Below are 20593 nucleotides of genomic sequence, written 5' to 3'. Positions count from 1 at the left end.
ACAAAGGAGGGCATGGGTTGAATACGTTCAAGTGTATCACTCAGTTGGATGGACTACAAAAGTCCTGTTATTAATTCATTCATCCTTATTTATTTGTAAATAAAAAAAAGAGAATTTAAACAAACAAGTGAAAGAAAAGAAACAGAAAAAAGTATGACAGTGATCACAGAAAAGAAAATCAAACACCATGATTCAATCTACATATTCGAACAATTCAATTTAAAAACAACAATCTCTTCTCCTATTTAAAACCAGTACATATAGAGCACAAGATCCAGTAACTACTTTATATATATTTATATATATTTCAGTCGTGTGTTCCCCTTGGAGATTGTTTAATCTTTACGATGCGATGATTTTCATGAATATTTTGATTGTCTTTATTAATGTATTGTTGTTTTGTTGTTGCTCGTGTTTAATTCTGTGTTGCTGATTGTGAATGTTTCTTGTTCCAAGGCCTCTCCTGTTAAAGACATCTTCTCCTAAATGTAACTGATTAAATAAAGACTAAGTGGAGACATTTTATTTTATTTATTTACTTATAATTTGATGCCAAATAATGAAGTTTTAAAATAGTACCAAACTGGATAAACAACAAGTAGCCGGACTTGTTTTAACCGTTAGTGATCGTTCAGCCTTTCAGTGGTTCCCTTTAAACGGCCGCTGCACTATGAACCCGGCGGGGGAACACCCAACTACAAACTGTTGTTATTGTAATATACAGACGAGTCCAGTTGTACAATTTGTTTACTAATTTGGGTCATTAATCATTATATATACAAAAGCTAGGATTTTTAATCAAATTCACGCTCGTGTGTAGTTGTATATATATTTGTGGAGTAACTCAGTCCCCCCCCTGGTCGCCGTGCGTGGTACGCTCCGCCCCATCTGCTCAGCCCTGGAGATTCTCATAGAAACATATTGACGCGCTCCCCGGGTCGCGATGGTCGCTGACGGCCGCAGCGAGTGTTGTTGTGTCTGTAATGTTACGGAGACGCGATAAACCGCCGAGGAAACTACTTTCTAATGTGAGAAGCACACGTCCCGCCACGCCGCCGGTCCAAACATGTCCCGGGGATGTACCGTTTCCGTGGAGGAGGTCCAGTCCTGGTGGGAAGTGCCCGCCATAGCGCACTTCTGCTCGCTGTTCAGGACCGCGTTCAACCTGCCCGACTTCGAAATAGAGGTAAAGCCCGCTCGTGCGCCACTTTCAGCCGCGCCGATGTGTTCAATGGCGGAAATGAGAAGTTGTTTGTGTCAGGTTTTTTGTGTTTCCCTCACGCCCTGTTCGGTTAACCAGCTTAGCGGCGTTCCGCGAACTTCTCCCTCGCGGTTACCGTTTCCTAAGGCGATCCTGTTAGGTAACGAGCTAGCGGGGCTCGTTAGCACCGCGGTGAGGCTAGCCTTCACGGGGGCTAGCCGCCGGGCGACGAAGTTTGCAAATGTCAACACCGGGCTGAATAAAACATTAACTTCAATGTTTGTGGTCCAAAGTGTGTGCCCACGCTACGTGTTGTGTTGTAAAGCGGTTCTGGTGTTGTGTAACTTTTTTAGTCAGAGCTGTCCGTTCAATACAACCATGTGCCCTTCGTTTGTTTTCATTCGAGCCTCATGTGTGTGTCGAGGAGCGAGTCCAAACTTCTGGTCCTTCTTTGTAAATAAGACATGATTGAGACTCGAGGAGGAGAGGCGACGTAAAGAAGCGAAACTTGATCGTCATCTTAAACAGATCACAATCGTGCCACCGCACAAATGTGTATGTGCGTCGCAAAAGTCCCACGTTGACTCGAATTGCCTGTTCCTACTGAATACACTACAGCTGATAATATATTAACATATATATCCTCTATCGGATAAAGTTAAGTTCATGGCGTGAGGCTCGAGTTTATTGTCCTGGAGTTGCAAGCCATCTGGCTCGGGGGTAGCCATAGGGACGCAGATGCTGCTCGGGCATTGTTTGCTCAACTCCCATTCTGCTGCTCGAAGTGATGCTTCTAACGAGAGCTTCTCATATCTGCTCTCCACGAGACGTGAAAGATGCACAACCACGCACCTGCGCCTCATTCCACCTCTGAATACACGCAAATCACTACACCGCGATCTCACAATTCAACTTTATCGCTCGACTCCCCCCCCCTCCCCTCCCTCCTTGGCTCTTCGAGCTCTATTCTTAGTTTACAGAGCTGTTCATTCCAATATACATCTATCCCCGTGTTACAGCAGCGTTAATGGAGATTTGTTCAATCCTTCGAAGAATGATTGCACTTTAAAGAAATTGGTAAGGTCAACACTACGCATCAACAGCCTCCATCACTCATTCATCCCCACCCCCTTCCTTCCACCGAGGGAAGCACACGCTCGGGCTTCGCTTTGTTATTGAACGAGGCGCAGGGCAGATGGAGGGGGGGATCGCGTTGCGCTTATAGTTTACATGGAAGTTGAGGGGTTGTGTGTTGCTACTTTTCTCCTGGTTGGATTAACGTAAAACACGTTTTTTTTGTGTAGGTAAATAGACCAGTGGAAATGCCTGGTTGACCGTGTGTTGTTTGAGCTGTGTAGCTTTTTTTTTATACGAAGGTCGATGATATATTCGTCTTTAACCGCATCACCAAGCACATCACATCTGTGGATACACCCCTTCAAATGGATTTGGAGGAAATATTGAGATTGATATAGTTATTATCTTGAGCTTGGACATCCTAATCAGACGCACAAGTGTTCAAGGTCACAACTCCTCTGGCTCTCTGTCATTATCTGCAGTTGCAGTGATAATAATGGCTAGATAGCAAACACGACAAGAAACCCACGGCTTTAGCTCTTTGATTGATGTCATTCCACTTTAATTTGAAAACTGTGAAACGAAATGTAGAGTTAAACTTGTCCTGTCGCATATTTGTGGTGTGCGCACCCTGTTCAAATTACTGAATTATATTTATAAGCCAACTGGGACATGGGATGGTTGATGGTTTGTTATTCAATTTAGCAACATGACATTCCTGTTTCCCATTTAGTGATACTAGATTCAAAATGTATTTCTAGGTCTGATTCTCAAATTTAGAGGGACCATATATGCCTCAAGTCATGATGGATATTTTCCAAAGGATGTTGCGATTAAGCAAACTAGTGTGTATCGCGAACGAATGAGTTTGAATGTGTGTGTTCCATTAACAAATTGTCATAGGCTAAAGTGCATGTTGTCAGGGTTTCAAAACGTGTTGTGTGGCTCTCCAGTGTTTGAAACAAGAAAGTGCTTTAAACCAGTTGGTAGATTGTTATTCAGAAAAAAACCCAGTATGCATTTAAAGAGGGAGTCGGACTGTTCAGCTCATGTCTGACCTCTCTGTGGTTAATAAGTCAATCCTGGTTTTGGTTATGCTCCGTCCATCTTTTTATATCATCAAAACACATGTACAGTGCTCTGAGTTCTGCTCTCACACCTGTGTTCACCTATCAGTTTATTGTCTGAAGCAGGCTTTTGGGCAGATGCCATTGTTATGAAGAATAAAAACAAGGTATCATCAGACCTTGTTGTTTCAGATACTAAGCGGAGGGCCTCTTCACACTATTAGCTACACTTGGGATAAAACAATACATGAGGGTTGATGGATCATTTTATGGGCTACGGTAGAAGGAGTCATTTTTAACCAGAGTGCAGCTTTTGTTAACGTCGTCCCTCCGACATTTACACACTTAGTCCAGCATTTGTGGAGCACGTGGGTCCTTTCTTTGTAGGAGTCTGCTTTGTAGTGGTCTCCAGTGTTTTTACGGTGACTGGCCCTCCAGGACGGGGCTCATCTTCCAGACTCCAGCTGGACTCAACTGCCTGACAAGAGCTTTATAAGTCCCCTCTTGTCTGCCTTGGACACTAACTTAACATGTAAAAGGAATCAGCTGACACTGTCCTGTCCTATTAGTGTCATTGTTGTTGTCGTGCTCTTTCAAACTGTTGTTTCTGGTATCAAAGTGACGTGTAACCGTGCTCGGTGATGGTTTTATTCCAACATTTGGATCCATGATCTTAACACTCTCGTGTTGTAGAAGTAAGAGGAATAGTCTAGCAGACAGGTTTGTTTTACTTAATGCCACATACCAGCAACTGGACCAGCTGGCCTGGGCACTTCCCAGGAGTTTAGCACTTTGGCTGACTCATAACTCCTACCTTTTTATCTTGCCATCTATAGTCTTGTCAGTATAATTGTGACGTCAGAATATTCATTCAAATTTGATTCCATTATCTTTCTTCCCTCATACAAGGTGTGTAGGCGTTGTGAGAAGGTTTTTTTGGGTTGTGTTGGTCGGCTACAGTCATATTGTATCTGTGGCTATTCAGGTTAAATTACTCCGGAGTCAGGGGTTTGGAACGGGGGCAGGAAGAGGCCGTCAGTGCTCAAGACAGAGTGGGTGGCGTCGAGTGATTTCACTCTGGTCTGGGCTTTAGTGTCAACAGTCTTTGACATGTTATCAGTCCTACCTTGTAGACATGGTGTCTTGTGTTAGTTGCTGCTGACTTGTATCAGGCTGTTCCACCAGGCCCCCATGTTATACCAGTTGTGGCCTCTGAGGGCCTCAACCAACTCTGCACATCTGAACTTCTGTGTGTTAACGTGCCTAGTTTTTCTCTCTGGGGGTTAGGGTTAGGGAGATTCATAAGAAGGGTGTGGGACACATACCTGCTCAGCATTGTGGAATTCAGATCTTGTTGGTTAGGTAAGAGGGATTTCAGGGAAGATAACGCAGGATGGCTGATGCTCCTGACTGACTGTCTGAAATCTGTTCACTGAAACGCATTTTTTCTTATCCACATTATGATAACTTTTGTAATTAAAGCCACATTTGAGATCACAAATCTTTTACACCCTATGAAACCACAACCGGGGTGGATGTTGAAACTCACTGATCCGGACCATCAATGCTGCTGTGGTACTGTTTAGGGGGCAGCTCTTTTTTGTCTATGGTGCTGGTCAGTGATAATGGCGTCTCCCCCCCCCACACACACACTCCTTGGCTGGTCTTACAAAACAGCCCCCTGCACATTGTTCCTGTGCTGATACACTTCACTGTCGCTGGTTTCCACTTTCCTCACACTGTAAGCAGGGAGCTGTGTGGGTGAGATGGAGAGGAAAGAAAGAATGAGTGGGAGGGAAGGGGTAAGAGGGGAAGTGGAGAAAATGTCCTAGAGATTGAGAGTGAGGAAGTGAGAGGACATTAGTATGAAGGCGCAAAATGTGATCTACAAGGAGGCCCAAGGTCGACATAGTCTCTCCCCCCCCCATGCCTCGCTTTTTGTCCCTGTGGGGTATGCTTGATTTCTTGGCTATGTGTCTGTGAAATGTGGCCTGAAGTCCCGCAGCTAACGGACACTGTAGACCGCTGATTCTGGATCCTCAATGATGTGCCCTCCATCAGCAGACATGGCTCCTCATGGCAGGGACCTTTTCCCCTGTCATCTTCCCACTCTGTGGTCTACTGGCAGCCTGCTTGGCACATTGTCGTGCCTTTTATTCCTTGTATCTTCATCATTGGCTTGTCGACGTCTACTTTGCCCCTTCGATTATGTACATTATCAAAACAGCAAACAGAAGAGACATTTCTAAACGTTGACACTTGACCTGTAATGCGTATTTAATGTTTCTCTCTGTAGATAACTAACACGGCACGTTGAGTTTGTCATGGCGCAGATGTTTGTGTGAAAGCCCCGAGGCTTTACTTTGAAAGGCATGGCCCATATGAGTTAGAGAAGCTGATCTTTTACCGCAGACCTGGTTTAAGTCGTGTCCCAGAAGACTCTGTCACATTTGGCAGGGGGTCCCTGTCGCCCGGGTGTGAGAGGAATGGCACCTGCTGCTCCCACGCGCCAGTTGATTCCATCCGTATCTAACACACTTGATGCTTATAGTCACAGATCATGTCCACGACAGAGGATCTATATACATACCACAAAGACTGGATGTGCAGAGACACATTTTAAAGGTGAAAACTGGTTTCTGTTACCATTTCATTTATACCTTTTTTCTTTCCAACTATTGTCTCTATGGTACCAACTTTTTTAATGGTTCTCTTTTTCGCTGTAACACCTGAACTTTTGACGACCTCCCTCCCGGCAAACCGCTAATCAACCCTCACCGATGTTTTCGTTCATGTTACCTGAGTCGACCATGTCGGGACTGTGTGGGTGTGTTCAGGATGTACCGGATTGGCAGCGGATCCACTTCCCGGTTTGTTTTGTTGAACCGGCTAGGGTGGGACAGCTTGCATCATCAGCATTGTTGTAAGTTGTTAGAGTTGGTGATATGACATCATTACCCACAAAGGCCACGCACAACATTATCTGATGCGATGTATAAATAGACAGTAAAGTAAATATAAACTGTTCAGGTGTGAAGTGTCGCTGCTTTGAGACTCAAACCAGAACGTCGACATTCTCCTCGACTCCTGGTTTGATCCTGAGGGGATGAATGTGAGAACGCACATGTCCCAGTCAGTTGCTCTGGACATTCTTCTGATTTAAATCTTTTTTTTCTGCCAGCCCCCTAGTAAAGTGTCCAGAGAATGTACAAGTGAGCCAATGTGATAATACAGCAGGCAAATGTCAGAATAATTCACAGTAAACAAGTGAAAAAGAGCATGCTGATGACCTTTCCAACACGAGATGTATGCAAAACTGTGTGTGGGGGGGGGGGTGAATACAAATATATTTGGATGTTAAAGAGGTGCCATACACATTTCAGATGCCGATGAAGATGTCAATTAAGGAAGACGATGAGCTCCGACAGCTTTTGGTGATATGTGCCAATGTCTGTATGCTTAATTAAAAAACACATGTTTTCAACAGTAATACGTTATACTGTATACGATATGTCCTGCCACTGGCATGCCCTGCCCAGGTGCCACACTCACCTGAATGATCCGGACAGGGATTGGAGAATGTCAGCACGTTTTCTGGAGTTCATGTCTGACAACAGCTTAAGCTCTTTTTTGATTTGTTTTTCTGCTGCTGTAAAATGTTCTCACTCATTAATACCTGTCAGACTCTTCATCTACATTACTTCCCTATCCTTTCCAGTCCGCACAGTACCCCATACCCATTTGCAGTCCTATTGCCCCATCCCCTTCTCGAGCCCCAGCAGTCCCCCCGTCTCTGAGCCTCAGCCCCTGGCATCACCATGACTAAACCCCAGATGGTGGTTCTTTCTTTCCCTTCCCCCTGGAGGGTGGAGGCTCTTCATTCTGACTGGGTGCTAGCTGCGGCTGCTGCTGCAGCCCTTCTGGGGTGGGGGCTCCTATTTTTTTTTGTTGAAGCCCCTAGTGTGATTATAAAAGAAGATTTAGTCCTATTAGATCTGGTAAATAAGTGAGAGCATGCTGCCTGTGAGCAAGTCCTTGTTTCTGTTGTCTACAAAGCAGATGGATTAATGGGGGAATAGGATCAAGGCTTTAGTGTTGCTACATCATGGCCCAACTTCAGACAGACACACATACACACTCTGATTCCCTCTTCTTTTGCATTATAACTGCAGATAGCATCCATTTAATATGTGTTGCCAGTCTGGCCTCCATTAGTAAGCTTTGCTGCGAGGGCCATAGATGATTGTCGTAAAGACGCGTCACTCGCAAAAGCAAATCATTTGTATTTCTCTGACATCTGCGTGATCGTCAACATGGATCATTGGCTGGTGATTGAAACCACTGAAAATCTTTTTACCTTCGACCTTGGCCTGTTTTATCTTCTTTGTCATTTCCAGTGAAGAGATTGAAGGCCCCCCTCTCGACAGATCTGTAGTGTTCACTCATCCCTTGCATCCCTTTCTCTCTCTCTGTCCCACCCACTGACACATCCCCAGCTCAGCCCTTCTTACAGCCCCACAGACACCAACCTCTGACACGTTCCTTTCCAGATCCGGCTCCACATAATGCCCCTCAAAACTTTTTCACACTCTGTGAATACCCTAAGAAGATCAAGAACCCTTTTGCATGTCTCTCTTAATACCCTTCCTCACATGCAATGTGAGGGCAAGAGGCTGTTGCCCCTCCCCCAATTGTGATTGACAAGTGAGAGCAGCAGTACATGCATCAGATGGTTTCACATGGGGAGTGTGTGCTCAGAGGGGGGGGCAGAGGGGCAAATACACTGGGGTTTGTTTCAGCCAGTTCCATTGTTGCAGCTCCCCATGGTTCCCTCTCTCTGTCTCCAGTCTGTGGCGGCATCCCTCCGCTGTTGCCTTTTCACCCTGTGTGTTTGTGGCTGGTTATGAAACCCAGATGAGAGGAGTCAGACAACTCCAGTAATGAGAACTTCATCAAACCAGGTCTCATCCAGTGGGAGCAATGTAAAGCTCACTGGTTGCTTCATGTTTTACGCCTGCTGAGAAACCGTGTTTGTGTCTGTGTGACTCAACATCACAGAAAGAAGAGGTAATAAAGAAAGATATTTATTCCAAGACATGACGCTGTGTGTCCTTTTAGAAAACGTAGGCACAAAAAGAACAATTTTTAGAAAGAGGGAGCGGAGAGATGTAAAGTGGTTTACATTTTTTTGAAATGGGCTAACTAGAGGTTGGACTGAGTCAGAGTGACTGAATGCAAAGTAGGGATGTGAAACTTGGATGTTTTACACAAGGTTCCAGCTGGAACACACTCTAATGTACAAGTACAAATGTTTTCTTGTTTAAACAGTGTTTTTAAACTGAAACTATCTCCATTCACACAAGAGTATTAGCAGTAATCCCTTTGCATCCATACTTCAACACCTGAAAATGCATATAACTTGACCAATCATGAACACTGGACATTTCCGAGCCAGTAAAAACAGGAAACAGAGGTTGTTTGCCTCGTTACGGAAAATACTACGAACAAGGAACAACAATGTTGTAAAGTAAGACGTGGGATTTCTTTTATTTCTTAGAATATTGGGTTGAAAGGCTTTATGTAGAGTATATGAGTCCTGAATGATGAGAGCCAATCGGGAAGTGAATCTAGTGACTTGAGTCATCGTTTCAAAATCTCTGCCCATCAATATTACAACACAGGCCCTGAGAACTCCATAGCCATTTGGATGAGAGGTCAATCTAGCAACAAATGTGTTTTAAAACTAAACACTACATAGTTGTGTGGATGTAGCTGCCGCCTTCGAGGATTTTCACAAATGCATACAATTCTGGTTGATTTACTCCTGAAATATCCAAAATACTAAATATACATTTCTGCTGCTTATCCAGAGTCAACTCATGGTGGCAGCAGCTCAAACAAGATACTATTAGCCAAAAATACATAGGCTGCTCCTCACCTGTTGTTACTGTCAGCACTGTTACTTTGTCATTTAGAACCATAGTAGTAGGCGTGAAAGAAACCTGGCACGGACATGTTGTTCCTTTTTACAGTGACACAGTGAAATGAAATCCAGGAAAGCTGGTTTAAATAATAGATCTGTTAGTCTGAAGGCTTAGCACCTGTCAAAACAAAAATTGTCCAGGTGACAATCAATTTGGCTTTCATGCGGATGATTGCAAGGTGAGTGGAGGTGTTTTCACACATGACCTTCGGGTAAAATCCTGACGTCTTCCTTTCACACATGGAAAACGCGGAATCAGATTCTCTGCACAGATGCGTTCACAACATCAACAAATCCTCTGCATTATTCCGACGAGAGGTGGAGCAGCCGGGTGCAGCAGGAAGTGATGTAATAACTCCGCTGCAGTGATCAAGAGGTTTTCTTGACAACACACGGACATGAGTGTCGGCAAACACACAAAGATCTTTGTGTCTTCTGCGTGAATGACACTGGTTTTTCATCCAGAGATCCAGTTTCTTTTAGTTTTTTCCAGAAAAGGCTGATATTTTTTATAAAGAGGTCAGTCTGAATGTGGCCTAAGCGACTTGGCAGCTATTGCACCGTTGTTTGTGAATGTAAGGATCCTGACACACTAGACTGACTTCAGAGCAATGAAGCCGACTACTTTGTCACAACTGCGTCACCCCAAGGCTGCTGCACACCAGAGGATTTTCATCTCGTGACCGATTGTAAAAAGTGGCAGACCACAGACATTACGACAGATTTGGATGTAGTCATGGCTGAGAAGGCTTGCGCACTTACGGTTGTTTTTAGTCACAGCTGAACAAGTACGCAACATCTGGGTGGAGCTTCCTGTTCAGCTCGCTCTCGCAATTGCAGATTTCAGTCTGAGCCAATTATGTTTCATATTTACAATTCAAGATTGGGGAGGCTCTGACTGACTTGGTAGCATTAAGATTATTTGGTTAAACCCCCCCACACACTTCAGGATTATTTAGGCAGATAATCGGCGCAGAGTGACCTTCACCCGGGAACGCACCAGTGATTGTCAGAAGGGGCCCGGTTATCCTCTACTGTGCAGCAGCCTTGAACCCCCATTTGATCCCAGTTTCAGTCCTATCAGTCAATTACCAGTGATGAATGCAGCATGGATGGAAACTATTGTGTTATTATTTACTATCAATAACTCTGTGTGAGTGTTTGTACACATGCACTGAATGTTCATGTAGTTAGAGAATGGGACCTCTCAGATGTCAGCCGTAGGAAGCTTCATTTTGTATGAGGAAGTTGATGATGTGACTTCCTCCGAGCCGGCAGTGGAAGTACGAGACATGCTCACCGCGGCACCGGGTGGCCTCCATCTCCTGTGCTTGATGATCCTCTCCCACACAGCCAGAGAGCCGTGCCGAGGCAGAGGGTCTCCGTCGCTGTGGAGGGAGCTCGACTCCGGAAGGATCTGTCCACTATCCAATCTCTTCCTTTACAGCCCAGCCGCCTTCCCCACCTGGCCATGACATTGACACTGTAATAAAACTCAACTGAAAGCTGACACTTACCGTACAGCTGTGTCGTGTATGAGCTATATTTACTGTTCCCACATGATAATGCGCTAATGGTGTCTTTGTCTTGAGGTTCTGATGCATCAAGATACTAGTTACGGCAGGTTTGTAGGACTCGACTCATCACTCTACCTCAAACATATTGAAGATCAGGAATGGCTGCAAAGGCAAACCAGCCAACAAGCTCTTGGTCTGATGCAGTCAATCAAAAGTGTCTGGCAGTACCTCAAAGATGCTGATGCTTTCCACTCATCAGATCAACAATACATCCTGAGGATGCGAGGGCGTTTTCCTGTGGTGTTATGGCTGTGTGTGCATGTTTGTCATGTGGCAGGAGGTGGTTACGTGTGGGGGTGGAGGGTGTTGTCAGATGATGGCTCCTGGAGGAACCATGTGTGAGCTGAAAGTGGGAGGGGAGTGGGGGAGGAAGAAATAAAGAAAGAAGCAAAGGAGAGGAAGAGAGGAGCCTTTACACAACAAACAGGCCTCCCTTCCCCCTCCAGCTATCCCTGCATACATCCTCCAACTGTTGGTGATATAGACCCCGGAGGAGCTGTTAACAGCAGTGGCGTGGAAAGTGTTTGCTGTGAAGGTAGCCAGAGGCCAAACCCCCTGATACTATAGGCTCTGTGGATCTGCCTTGGAGCTGCTGCACTGCTTATCGCAGCCTTTTCTTTCTTCCCGCGTCTGTCACATGCAGCTTGCATGGGTCAGACGCAAATACATGCAATGTACTTCAGCCTCTCTCTCCCTATCTCTCTGAAGATATCATTTGACACACGATGAGGGTCTTGAATGTCCACTGAGAGAGGCACATATCACTTATCGGAAATTACAGATGGTCTGCTCTGAAGACAGAGGTGTTTTTTTCTTTACACCAGTTTGGCCTAGAGATCTCTTTGCTTTTACAAACTCCGGTGAAGTCCCCCCCCCTCCACTCAGTGGATTCTTGTCTCATTTACATTAGCCATGTTCACGTCAAGCAGAAACCTGGTGTGAGATTCATCTAAGGCCTGTATGCAAGATGGTGAAAATTAATGTTTTATTTTTTTATCTATTCGTATTAATCAGCTGTCAGAGGATTATTTTTGGCCATACATCTTATTTATTAATATTTTCCTCATTTCTGGTAAAGGATGTCCAGGTGTCAATATCATTCAATAATTCCCAGATCTAATAGCGTCTGGTAACAAAGGCTGTGGGGAGGGTTGCATTTTAGGGTTGAGCGACTCAAGCTCACCCTTTCAGATACAATGCACGTCACACTGTCGACCTGAGGCTACAGCCACTCGACTACGTTTGATTTTAATATGCATCCCTGTCGCTATGTTGAGGCCTTGCCTCCACACTATGTTTCTCAAGCTCCTAAAACTGAGAAGATTGGAAATGCTGTTGGCTATTTTTGGTTTGAAAACTGAGGGTTTACTCTGTAGTCTGAGATATTCTAATCGAAACTGAGATATTCTAATCGATGACACAATCTTAGTCACCCACATTCGTTCCCTTACTGTTTATTTTTAGTCACAGCATAACAAGTGGTGATGGTAAAATTTTACTTACGCTTTTACCTTTATTAACCGTTCCGAGAAAATAAATTCCTCGACTTACTTTTCACCAGTTTTTATTTTTCGTTTATAATAACATTTTGCCCAGTGTGTTTAAGTGATATTTATTTTCAGTTGTATTAGTATATAGACATGGATTATTACTGAGATGAAGCTAAATGCTTGTGTGGGTTGAATTTTTTTTCACACAGTTTCATAAATGAAAATGTACTAGTATGGATGCAACCTAATTGAATTCTCACCTGTAAAAGGAGACAGACAATTGAAAGTGAGTGAGCGATGGCTGAGAGAAGCATTTTCATCCTGTGTATTTTGACAGCCGAATTCTAGTAGAAGGTACAGATGTCCTTTTTGACATTTCAATTGGATGGTAGCATGATAGAAAACATAAAGAGAGAGATTATAGAAACCCTTCTAACTTAATCGAGGTGAGACAACCTCTGCTTTGTTTGCCAGTTGGTTGTTTTTGATTTCATGTGCTGATTCTGACAATCCCTGAATCAAATTAAATCTCAAGTCTCGCCTCTGTATCATGAGATTTCATATTAGGTTAGAGGATATTAGAAGCAGACAGCCACTCACATTATGACGTTCATTTGAAAGCTTCCAGTCTCTTTCACTTAGACAATCTGCACGTATGCTCTTTGTTTCTTTAACACTTACGATGGGATTAACCTTAGCCTTGGTTAAAAGAAATAAAGGATTCCTCTGGATTTTGAGACACAAAGTCATGTGACAAGAATGCATTTATCTGTTATGCTTTTTTGAAAAGCTGGCTTTACATCTTAACTACTCAAATGGGACGATGTGGAGCGCATACCTCTACCAAAGCCTGCCAGTCCTCCATTATTCAATAAAGCTGCACAAAATGTCATATCAATTCCCTGCTTGACCTTTTTATCAAGTTACATTATTTATCTTTCCTGGGAAATGGTAAAATCCTGTTTCAAGGAAATTTGTGTGTTTTTTTTTTTTTTTTTATAATCTTGCTTTTTAACGGACAGTGGTGAAAACTTGCCTGCCTTTTTGAGATCTGTTTTAGGGATTCTACAAAGCCAGTCGCGACAATGGGAATAAAAAATGGCAGAACCTTTTTAATCTCCATCTCCATTAGCTTGTGCCAGGATGTTTTTGACTCCAATAACAGAACCCATTACATATTTCATAATGATGATCTCAGGACGAATTTATTAGCGCTTAACAGTTGTGATCACTCAGGACAGATGTTAAATTCCAGGTCTGAACAAGGTCTTAGTGATCTGAGGGATCAAATCTCAACTGAATCTTTATTGTGTTATGGGTGAGTTACACTTGTAATTAAAGCTGTCCACTTGTGATCAGATTACTCCAGACGAATGTTAATACCAGGTCTGACTGGGGCCTGTGCGTGACTCCAGCTGCTTTCAGACATGCACTGAGTGCCATGCTTTCTCCAGAGGAGGAGCGTGGGTGAACACAAATGCCAGAGTGAGAGCCTCCGGATTATAAGCAGGCTCTCCCTGGCTCTCTAGTATAAAGTCAGCAGAAGGTCCAGCAGATTTAGATTAAAAAATTAAGAAAACTGATGTCTCCTGTTGAAAAAATGATGTGGTACACGTAGAAGACACATTCAAAGATATTTGGAGAGCTTGAGGCGAGAAGAGTTGACGCAGGTGTCTGTGTGTTGTCAAGAAAACCACGTGAACTCCACAGCGGAGTTAATGCATTACTTCCTGCCTCTGCCTGCTGCACCCTGAATAACGCAGAGGATTTGTTGCTGTTGTTAACATGTCTGTGCAGAGAACCTCCCACTGCGATGTGAATGTGTGAAAAGTCCGGACCCAGTTCTGGGGACTTTATCCGCAGGGCACGTCTGAAACAGCGTATGACAAGCACTTGAGAGGAAGAGAAAAAGGCAAGTGGCCAGTTGTGTTAACACCACAGGTGTTGCTTCTCACACCATGTGACGTTTTATTCAATTGATACCTCAAAGAACGGTAGTCAGTTGTGTTGTCTTCAGCTGAGATTTCAAACAAGTCCAGGCGAGATGCTGCTAAATTTATTCCCACCATGGTGCTGAATCATTTTCGGCAGATGCAATGCTAATCCCATTCTCCTTTTATTATTTTGGATACTGTGGTGTCCCCAGCTACAGTGGAGCCAACAACTGGCAGAAGCAAGGGCCCAGTGTGTAGGGTGAGGAGAGATAAGGAAGACGGAGGGAGGAAAAGAATGGGGTGGAGAGGGGAGTGAGGGTGTTGTCAGGGGAATAATAGAATGCCTCAGAGGCCCTCATAGACACTGGGCAGCAAGACAGGGGGAGGAAAATGGTGTGGAAGGGAGGAATAAGAGGTTAAGCCAGTGAGAGAAGCAGAGAGAGGAACAGCAGGGGAGTTGGGTGAGAGAAATGGAAAATACCTTAAGGGTGAACTGCTGATTTCAAGCCAGGCCCGCAGAGGGTCTGTGGCGATGACACACCTTTTTGACTAAGCCTTTACTCACCCTCCAATCTTTGCCTCAGTGTGTGTGTGTGAATATGAATAGCCTGTTTTGTTCAGTGATAAATCTGACAGCTTGGATGTGCGATTTCTTCTCTTTGTGGCTTATCACTGATTCAGCTCGCTTATCTTTGAGTCCCATTGATCATTAATGTTAAGCGGCCTAAGTAGTGAGCTGTGTTCACTCTGCTGAGGCACGCGCATGAGTCTGTTTTGTCATAGGTGTGTGTTTTTGTCTGCTGCTGACTGTTAGTCAAAGGTTGCGAGCTGTGTCCTTGTGGTGTACGCGGCTATTGAGGGGAAAGGTTTCCCACAGGACACATCCAGCTGCAGCGGATTGTCCCTGCAGCCCTTCATCAAGCTGAGTGTTTGTTAGCACCAGAAGAATTGACCGGCTGGACGGATGGCTGAAGAAAGGGCACGGACACCACATTAATTCCCCTTCCCTCTGCCATCTGAGATGCCGTGTTGCACATCAAAGGTGGAGCGGGGTGGTGTTAATCCAGGGGCTGTAGCGAGCTCTCCACTCGGCTGTGCTGTACTCGAACCCTCCACTCTTCCCCCAGCTGTGGCCCCCGGCTTTTTTCAAAGTGTGATCAAAGTGCAGTTTGCCTCTGATCGATGGCGCACTCTGGCCCAGTAGCTGTCTGACATGGCACCAGGAAGTTGAAGGGAGTGTGACAAAGGTTCTCTCTGCATCCTGAGCACATGTATTTGTATTTAGACGTACCATCTTTCGATACTTATTTAATAATCAGAGCTCACTGGCTATGATAGAGGTGGATAACATGTACACTTGTGAAAAGGCCATGAGTCGTGTTTTCATTTCAGCAGCTGTTTAAATGGACATATAATTGTGTATGTCTATCAAAACAGTAACACAAGTTGGGCTCCTGGTATCTCACCTGGCTGAGTGGTCACCCCATGTACTGAGGCTTCAGTCCTCTGCAGCAGCCACAGGTTCTTACTCCAACTTGGGTCCCTTTGCTGTGTATCTTCCCCCGGTTGATTAATCTGTCCCATCAATAAAGGACAAATAGACAAAAATGATCTTAAAATCTAAAGACACCTTGGTGACATTAAGTACTATAGGATCCTTAGCGTTGTCATCACTGTCAACTTCTCCTGGTAAGGATTCTGTCTGTGTTTTTTTTTTTTTACCAGAGCCGAATTACCAGAACTCTCCTCCACTTCATAACAAACATGACCTACTTATCAATTCCATAAAACCTGCATAAATTACCGAAGCAGCTTTCAGACAGGAGCTGCCTGTGTGAACGCAAAGGTCCGAGTGAGACTCTCCGACGTTTCTCTGCCTGGACGGTTTGGTATGATGTCTATAGAAATCCAGGAGATGAGGGTTAGTTGATCTGTGGGCTTTTAAATTGGTTTTATAGAACGTGCTCATAAAAACCTAACAAAACAGTTCTTCCCTCGAGTCATGAGGCTGCTGATTTTTATCGTCCATCATGATTAAGATTAAGATATGTTTATTTATACCAAACACATGCACTACACACTCATGCAATGGTAGGTAAATTTAACTTCTGCATTTAACCCATTTGTGTGCAGGACACACAGAGCAGTGAGCGACCATGTACGGCGCTCGGGGAGCAGATGTTGGGGGAGTAAGGTGCCTTGCTCAGGGGCACTAGACAGGGTAGGGAGACTCTTGGATTTTTGGACAGATCAAACCAGGTTTGTCTTTTGTTGTCTCTCCGTGGAGTCGAACCCGAGACGAACCAGAGACCTTCTCTGCCCATAGTCCAAGTTTCTACCCAAACTCATTCTTCTGGTGCTATTGTAGCTTCTTTTATTTTGAAGCAGGAGCAAGTATCCCTGAGTGTGTCCTTCATGCTCTTTCATTCGAATCTTAAGTACAAATGTTCGTCTTATCCTGTTTTTCTCTTATCAACCTCCTTTCTGTCCGTCCCCTCCTGTTTTTCATTGCGTTGACTTGCTGGCTCGAAGCTTCCGCCCCTCTACATGGCCAGGAGGTGTGTATGCTGACCTTCAGTGACCCCCTGAGCTCACCCAGGTTCCTCTGTTGAGAGTCAGAGAGAGGAGAGACGAGTGTGGACACCAATTAGAGGTGCCTCCTCGTCCTTGAGATTATTTTAGAAAAGTGTTGACACTATGAGGAGAGGAAGCTATAGACTATAGAATCCATACAGCCAGTTTGGATGTGTCGCTTGATGGAGAGCAGTTGTAAGAACCCTTTTCAGACACGACCTGCGTGTAAAACCCGGAGAATTGGCTACGGAGTTTACCCCAAATTTGTCTTTCACACATGCACAACACAGCGGGACGTTCTCTGCACAGAATACATGATTTCATTAGCAACACGCAGACATAGTAGTCAGCTGTTATCAATCCAAACTCTTGACATATTCGTCGGTGTCTTCTACGAGTGGGTTACTGCCTTTTCACCGGGAGATATTGGTATTTTCATTTTTGTGTCTGAAGCGCGTTACAAGTGTCATCACCCCTCCCACTCGCTCAAGGTGAATTCAGTGGGGGATTTTCTGTTGTGTTCATATATCAGCGTCTCCTGGATTTCTAGGGACCTTATCCTAGAAGGCCAGGCGGAGCAAGTCCACAGAGACTGCAGAGCGTCACACTCTGCTGTTTGCATTCCCACGTGCACCTCCTCCTGAGAAAATACGGAGGAACTGCAGAGTTCAGTGAATGTCTAATAGCAGCTAAGGGGGATGGAATCTGATCTCTTACTAGAGAGCAGAATGCAAAATGGAGCTTCAAGTAAAATGGACACTTGCCTGATGAAGAACTTAGCATTTCTGCCCTCTCGGGCTCCTGTTCCCTCTCTTTTTGCCCTCTCGTTCTACTCCAGAGCCTTTCTGGTGGGTATCATTGGAGAGAGAAGTGCATGCTGGGAAAAGCCGTGTGGGGAGCTGCGTGGGGTTGGTCAGCACAGGAGAGGAGGGGGCCCGGCTGTGTTGCAGCTCCAGGCCCCTGCTGCCTGCCGTCTCTCCTTGGTGCTTTCAGGTCTTTTAGAGTTTGCTCGGCTGGTTACTGCCGCTTCATAAAACCTCAATGGCTGAAACACAAAGCCAGGCAGGAGAGGGGTCATGGCTGAACTTGAACCTCAGCTCCAGCCAAGCAGCCACTGGCAAACCAAGAAACCCCTCACAGTCAAGTTGCAAATTCCAACCACCTCTCCTGCCTTCTACCTCTGCCAGCTTAGCTCACACTGATAGCAACACTCTTTTACTTAAAGGAATTAACTCACATCTGATTAAGTTCCTTTTCTTTTACACACACAGAGATACACCGAAGCAGCCACAGCATTAAAACCACTATCTCTTTTAATGTTGTGGCGGATTTTGTCAGTCAAATCAATACAAATATTTGGCAGCTGCCTCGATCCTACTCATACTCACTCGGGTCCATGTCCACAGCAGCCAGAACCCAGCCCAGACCTCTTCACTGGGCAGATGGGACAGGCTGACATAGTTGAAGGATTTTTACCCCAGAGAGTTATGTGAAAGCAAGGAGTGTTCACTCTGCTGCTACTTCTTGCGACCAAAATGTTCCCTGAAGTCCACTGCATGGACTATTTCAAGCTGAAATAGAAAACCTTGTGCCTGACAGTCTCAGCTGATTGACAGGTCTCCAACTGGTGTTTTAAATTGTTTGACTTTCAGGGGGCAGCCCTGATTAATAATAACAATGGTTTAATACATCAAATATCACCTTTGGTCATTATGGTCTCAGTACTTTTACTTTTTTAAAAGACTTGGCCCTTGTGGATCTGGGAACATGTAATTAATTTGCACCTTTTGTTCCTAATTCTCAGCTCTGTTAAATAGAAGTTAAGTCTTGACCCTTGTATTTCCTTTGTTTGGTGTAGGAGTTGGAAAAAGCCCTATCCGAGCAGGACCTGGACTTCCTCGGGGACCTCATTGCCTGTCTGTTGCAGGGATGCTACCAGCGTACTGATATCATGTAAGTATCAAAACTAACGTCAATATATTCACTGTTAGTGTTTTGTGTGTTCTTTCCATCATTAAGAAATAAACATTTAAAATGTATGTATACAAAAAACAATACAATATAAGCATGTTTTCCGGATAAAGAATATCCGGAAAGAGTACGCTTACTGGCAGCCGATGCATCATGAGGTAGAAGGAGTGGAAAATGGTACAAGACGACTCAGATCCCTCTGTTCCAAAGTCCCTAGTCAGTCCTAAACCTGCTCTGACTTGTATTGTTGTATTACTTGTATCAGACTTGGGTCAAAGACTTAACTCTGTTAGGACTAGTACACCACGTGAGAACATTATTTCTTAATAATCCTAGATGCACAGTGGAAAACACTGAATGTCAATTTCTTTTTCTAATATGATTTATAATTGCCAAGTTTAAACCAATATTTTACATCAAAGTAGTCATAGCACCCAGGAACCGTCAAAGAAAGATCAAGTGAGTGGAAAGATGACTCGCTGAGGAGTCAGAGTTAACTCATACCGTAGTGTGAGTCAACGTCTGTGGTGAAATCATTCGTTTCTTCTGCTGTGAAATAGGAACAGTACCACCCCCTTGCACTGTATTTGTCTATGTGATCAAACAATGGGAGAAAGTGAGTATGTAGCAGAGGATGTTATTCAAATCTACAAATGTGCTTCAACTCACATGGGGTTTCCCCTTGTATCCACCTCCTGCTCTAGACCCACATTAGAAAGCATACTGGTATTAGTTGGGTGATAAACAGAGAGGCTGGAATGATACCGTTTCCTTGTCCAGGGAGCCGCTCACAGGACGACAACCTGCTTTATTGGACTGGACAGGCACTGGCATCCTGGGGGTGGCTGTTCAGCATTGGCCTTTCACAGGGCTGCCCTTTTCATCCACACATGTTAAACGCTCTGCCGGAGCAGTTGGGGGGGAGGAGGAGGAGGGAGGGGGATTCTGGAGAGAGAATGCGTGATAGAAAGGAAGAGAGAATTGGGAAGTGAGAAGGGGAGGCTTTGTGAAAAGTGCACACTGCTCTTTCAAGATAAGCCATATGTTCTGTCCCATTTTCTCTTTGCTGCTGCGTAGATGCCCACCACTGCCCCAAGCACTTGTTCCGTTAATCAGAGCTTGAACCGAACTTTACAGGTTAATCTGTTAGACCTGAACCAGAACCAGCGTGTATTTACCAGCTCAATTCAAAGGAAGGCCTTCTCAATAGCCTCTGCGGCTGTTTGAACTTTGCTTCGTTTGAACTTTGTTTCTAAACCTATCTATTATACAAGGGTGCGTGAGCTGATAGTGAAACCTAGTGTTGGCTTTTCAATGTGCACACAGCATTTGCAATTGAATTGGTTGGATTTATCTGAACTGACAGATCCCAATGAACCAAACAACTCCCTTGTCTGTGTGGATTCTTTGTTATTGTTTAAGAGGAACGTAATATGAGAGTTTTTAAACATCCCTATTTGTAGATAGTACATTTTTACGTTAGTGAGGACTTTATGATAACAGCCCTTATTAATAGAGCTCAAAATCATAAGATAAGTCTTCTCAGGGCTCTTAGTAGCTCTAGACAGTACAGGGACTCTGCATTTCTCCATGAGCTACAACTTAGTGACAGTGACAAGAATAATACTGGAGCTGAATGGGGCTCTAGGTCGATGCCGGCTTCATTGGTTGGGACAAATAAAAGTGACTCAAAATACTCAGGAACTACAAATAATCTAA

At 44.4% G+C, this 20593-nt stretch overlaps 1 protein-coding gene across 1 annotated transcript in view; it reads left to right on the top strand.

Moving 5' to 3' along the window:
• The first annotated feature begins 935 nt into the window (after positions 1-935).
• LOC133954902 (chromatin remodeling regulator CECR2) overlaps positions 936-20593 on the top strand; it is a 36491-nt gene continuing 16833 nt past the window's right edge. Inside the window, exons 1-2 of the mRNA XM_062389456.1 lie at positions 936-1186; positions 18762-18856. Coding sequence (XP_062245440.1) covers positions 1067-1186; positions 18762-18856 — 215 coding nt within the window. The 5' untranslated portion in view covers positions 936-1066. The remainder of the gene's footprint in view (positions 1187-18761; positions 18857-20593) is intronic.

The sequence above is a fragment of the Platichthys flesus genome, chromosome 6, assembly GCF_949316205.1.
Source record: "Platichthys flesus chromosome 6, fPlaFle2.1, whole genome shotgun sequence".
Lineage (NCBI taxonomy): Eukaryota > Metazoa > Chordata > Actinopteri > Pleuronectiformes > Pleuronectidae > Platichthys > Platichthys flesus.
The sequence above is the reverse complement of the archived record's forward strand: the minus strand, read 5'-3'. Positions and strand labels throughout refer to the sequence as shown.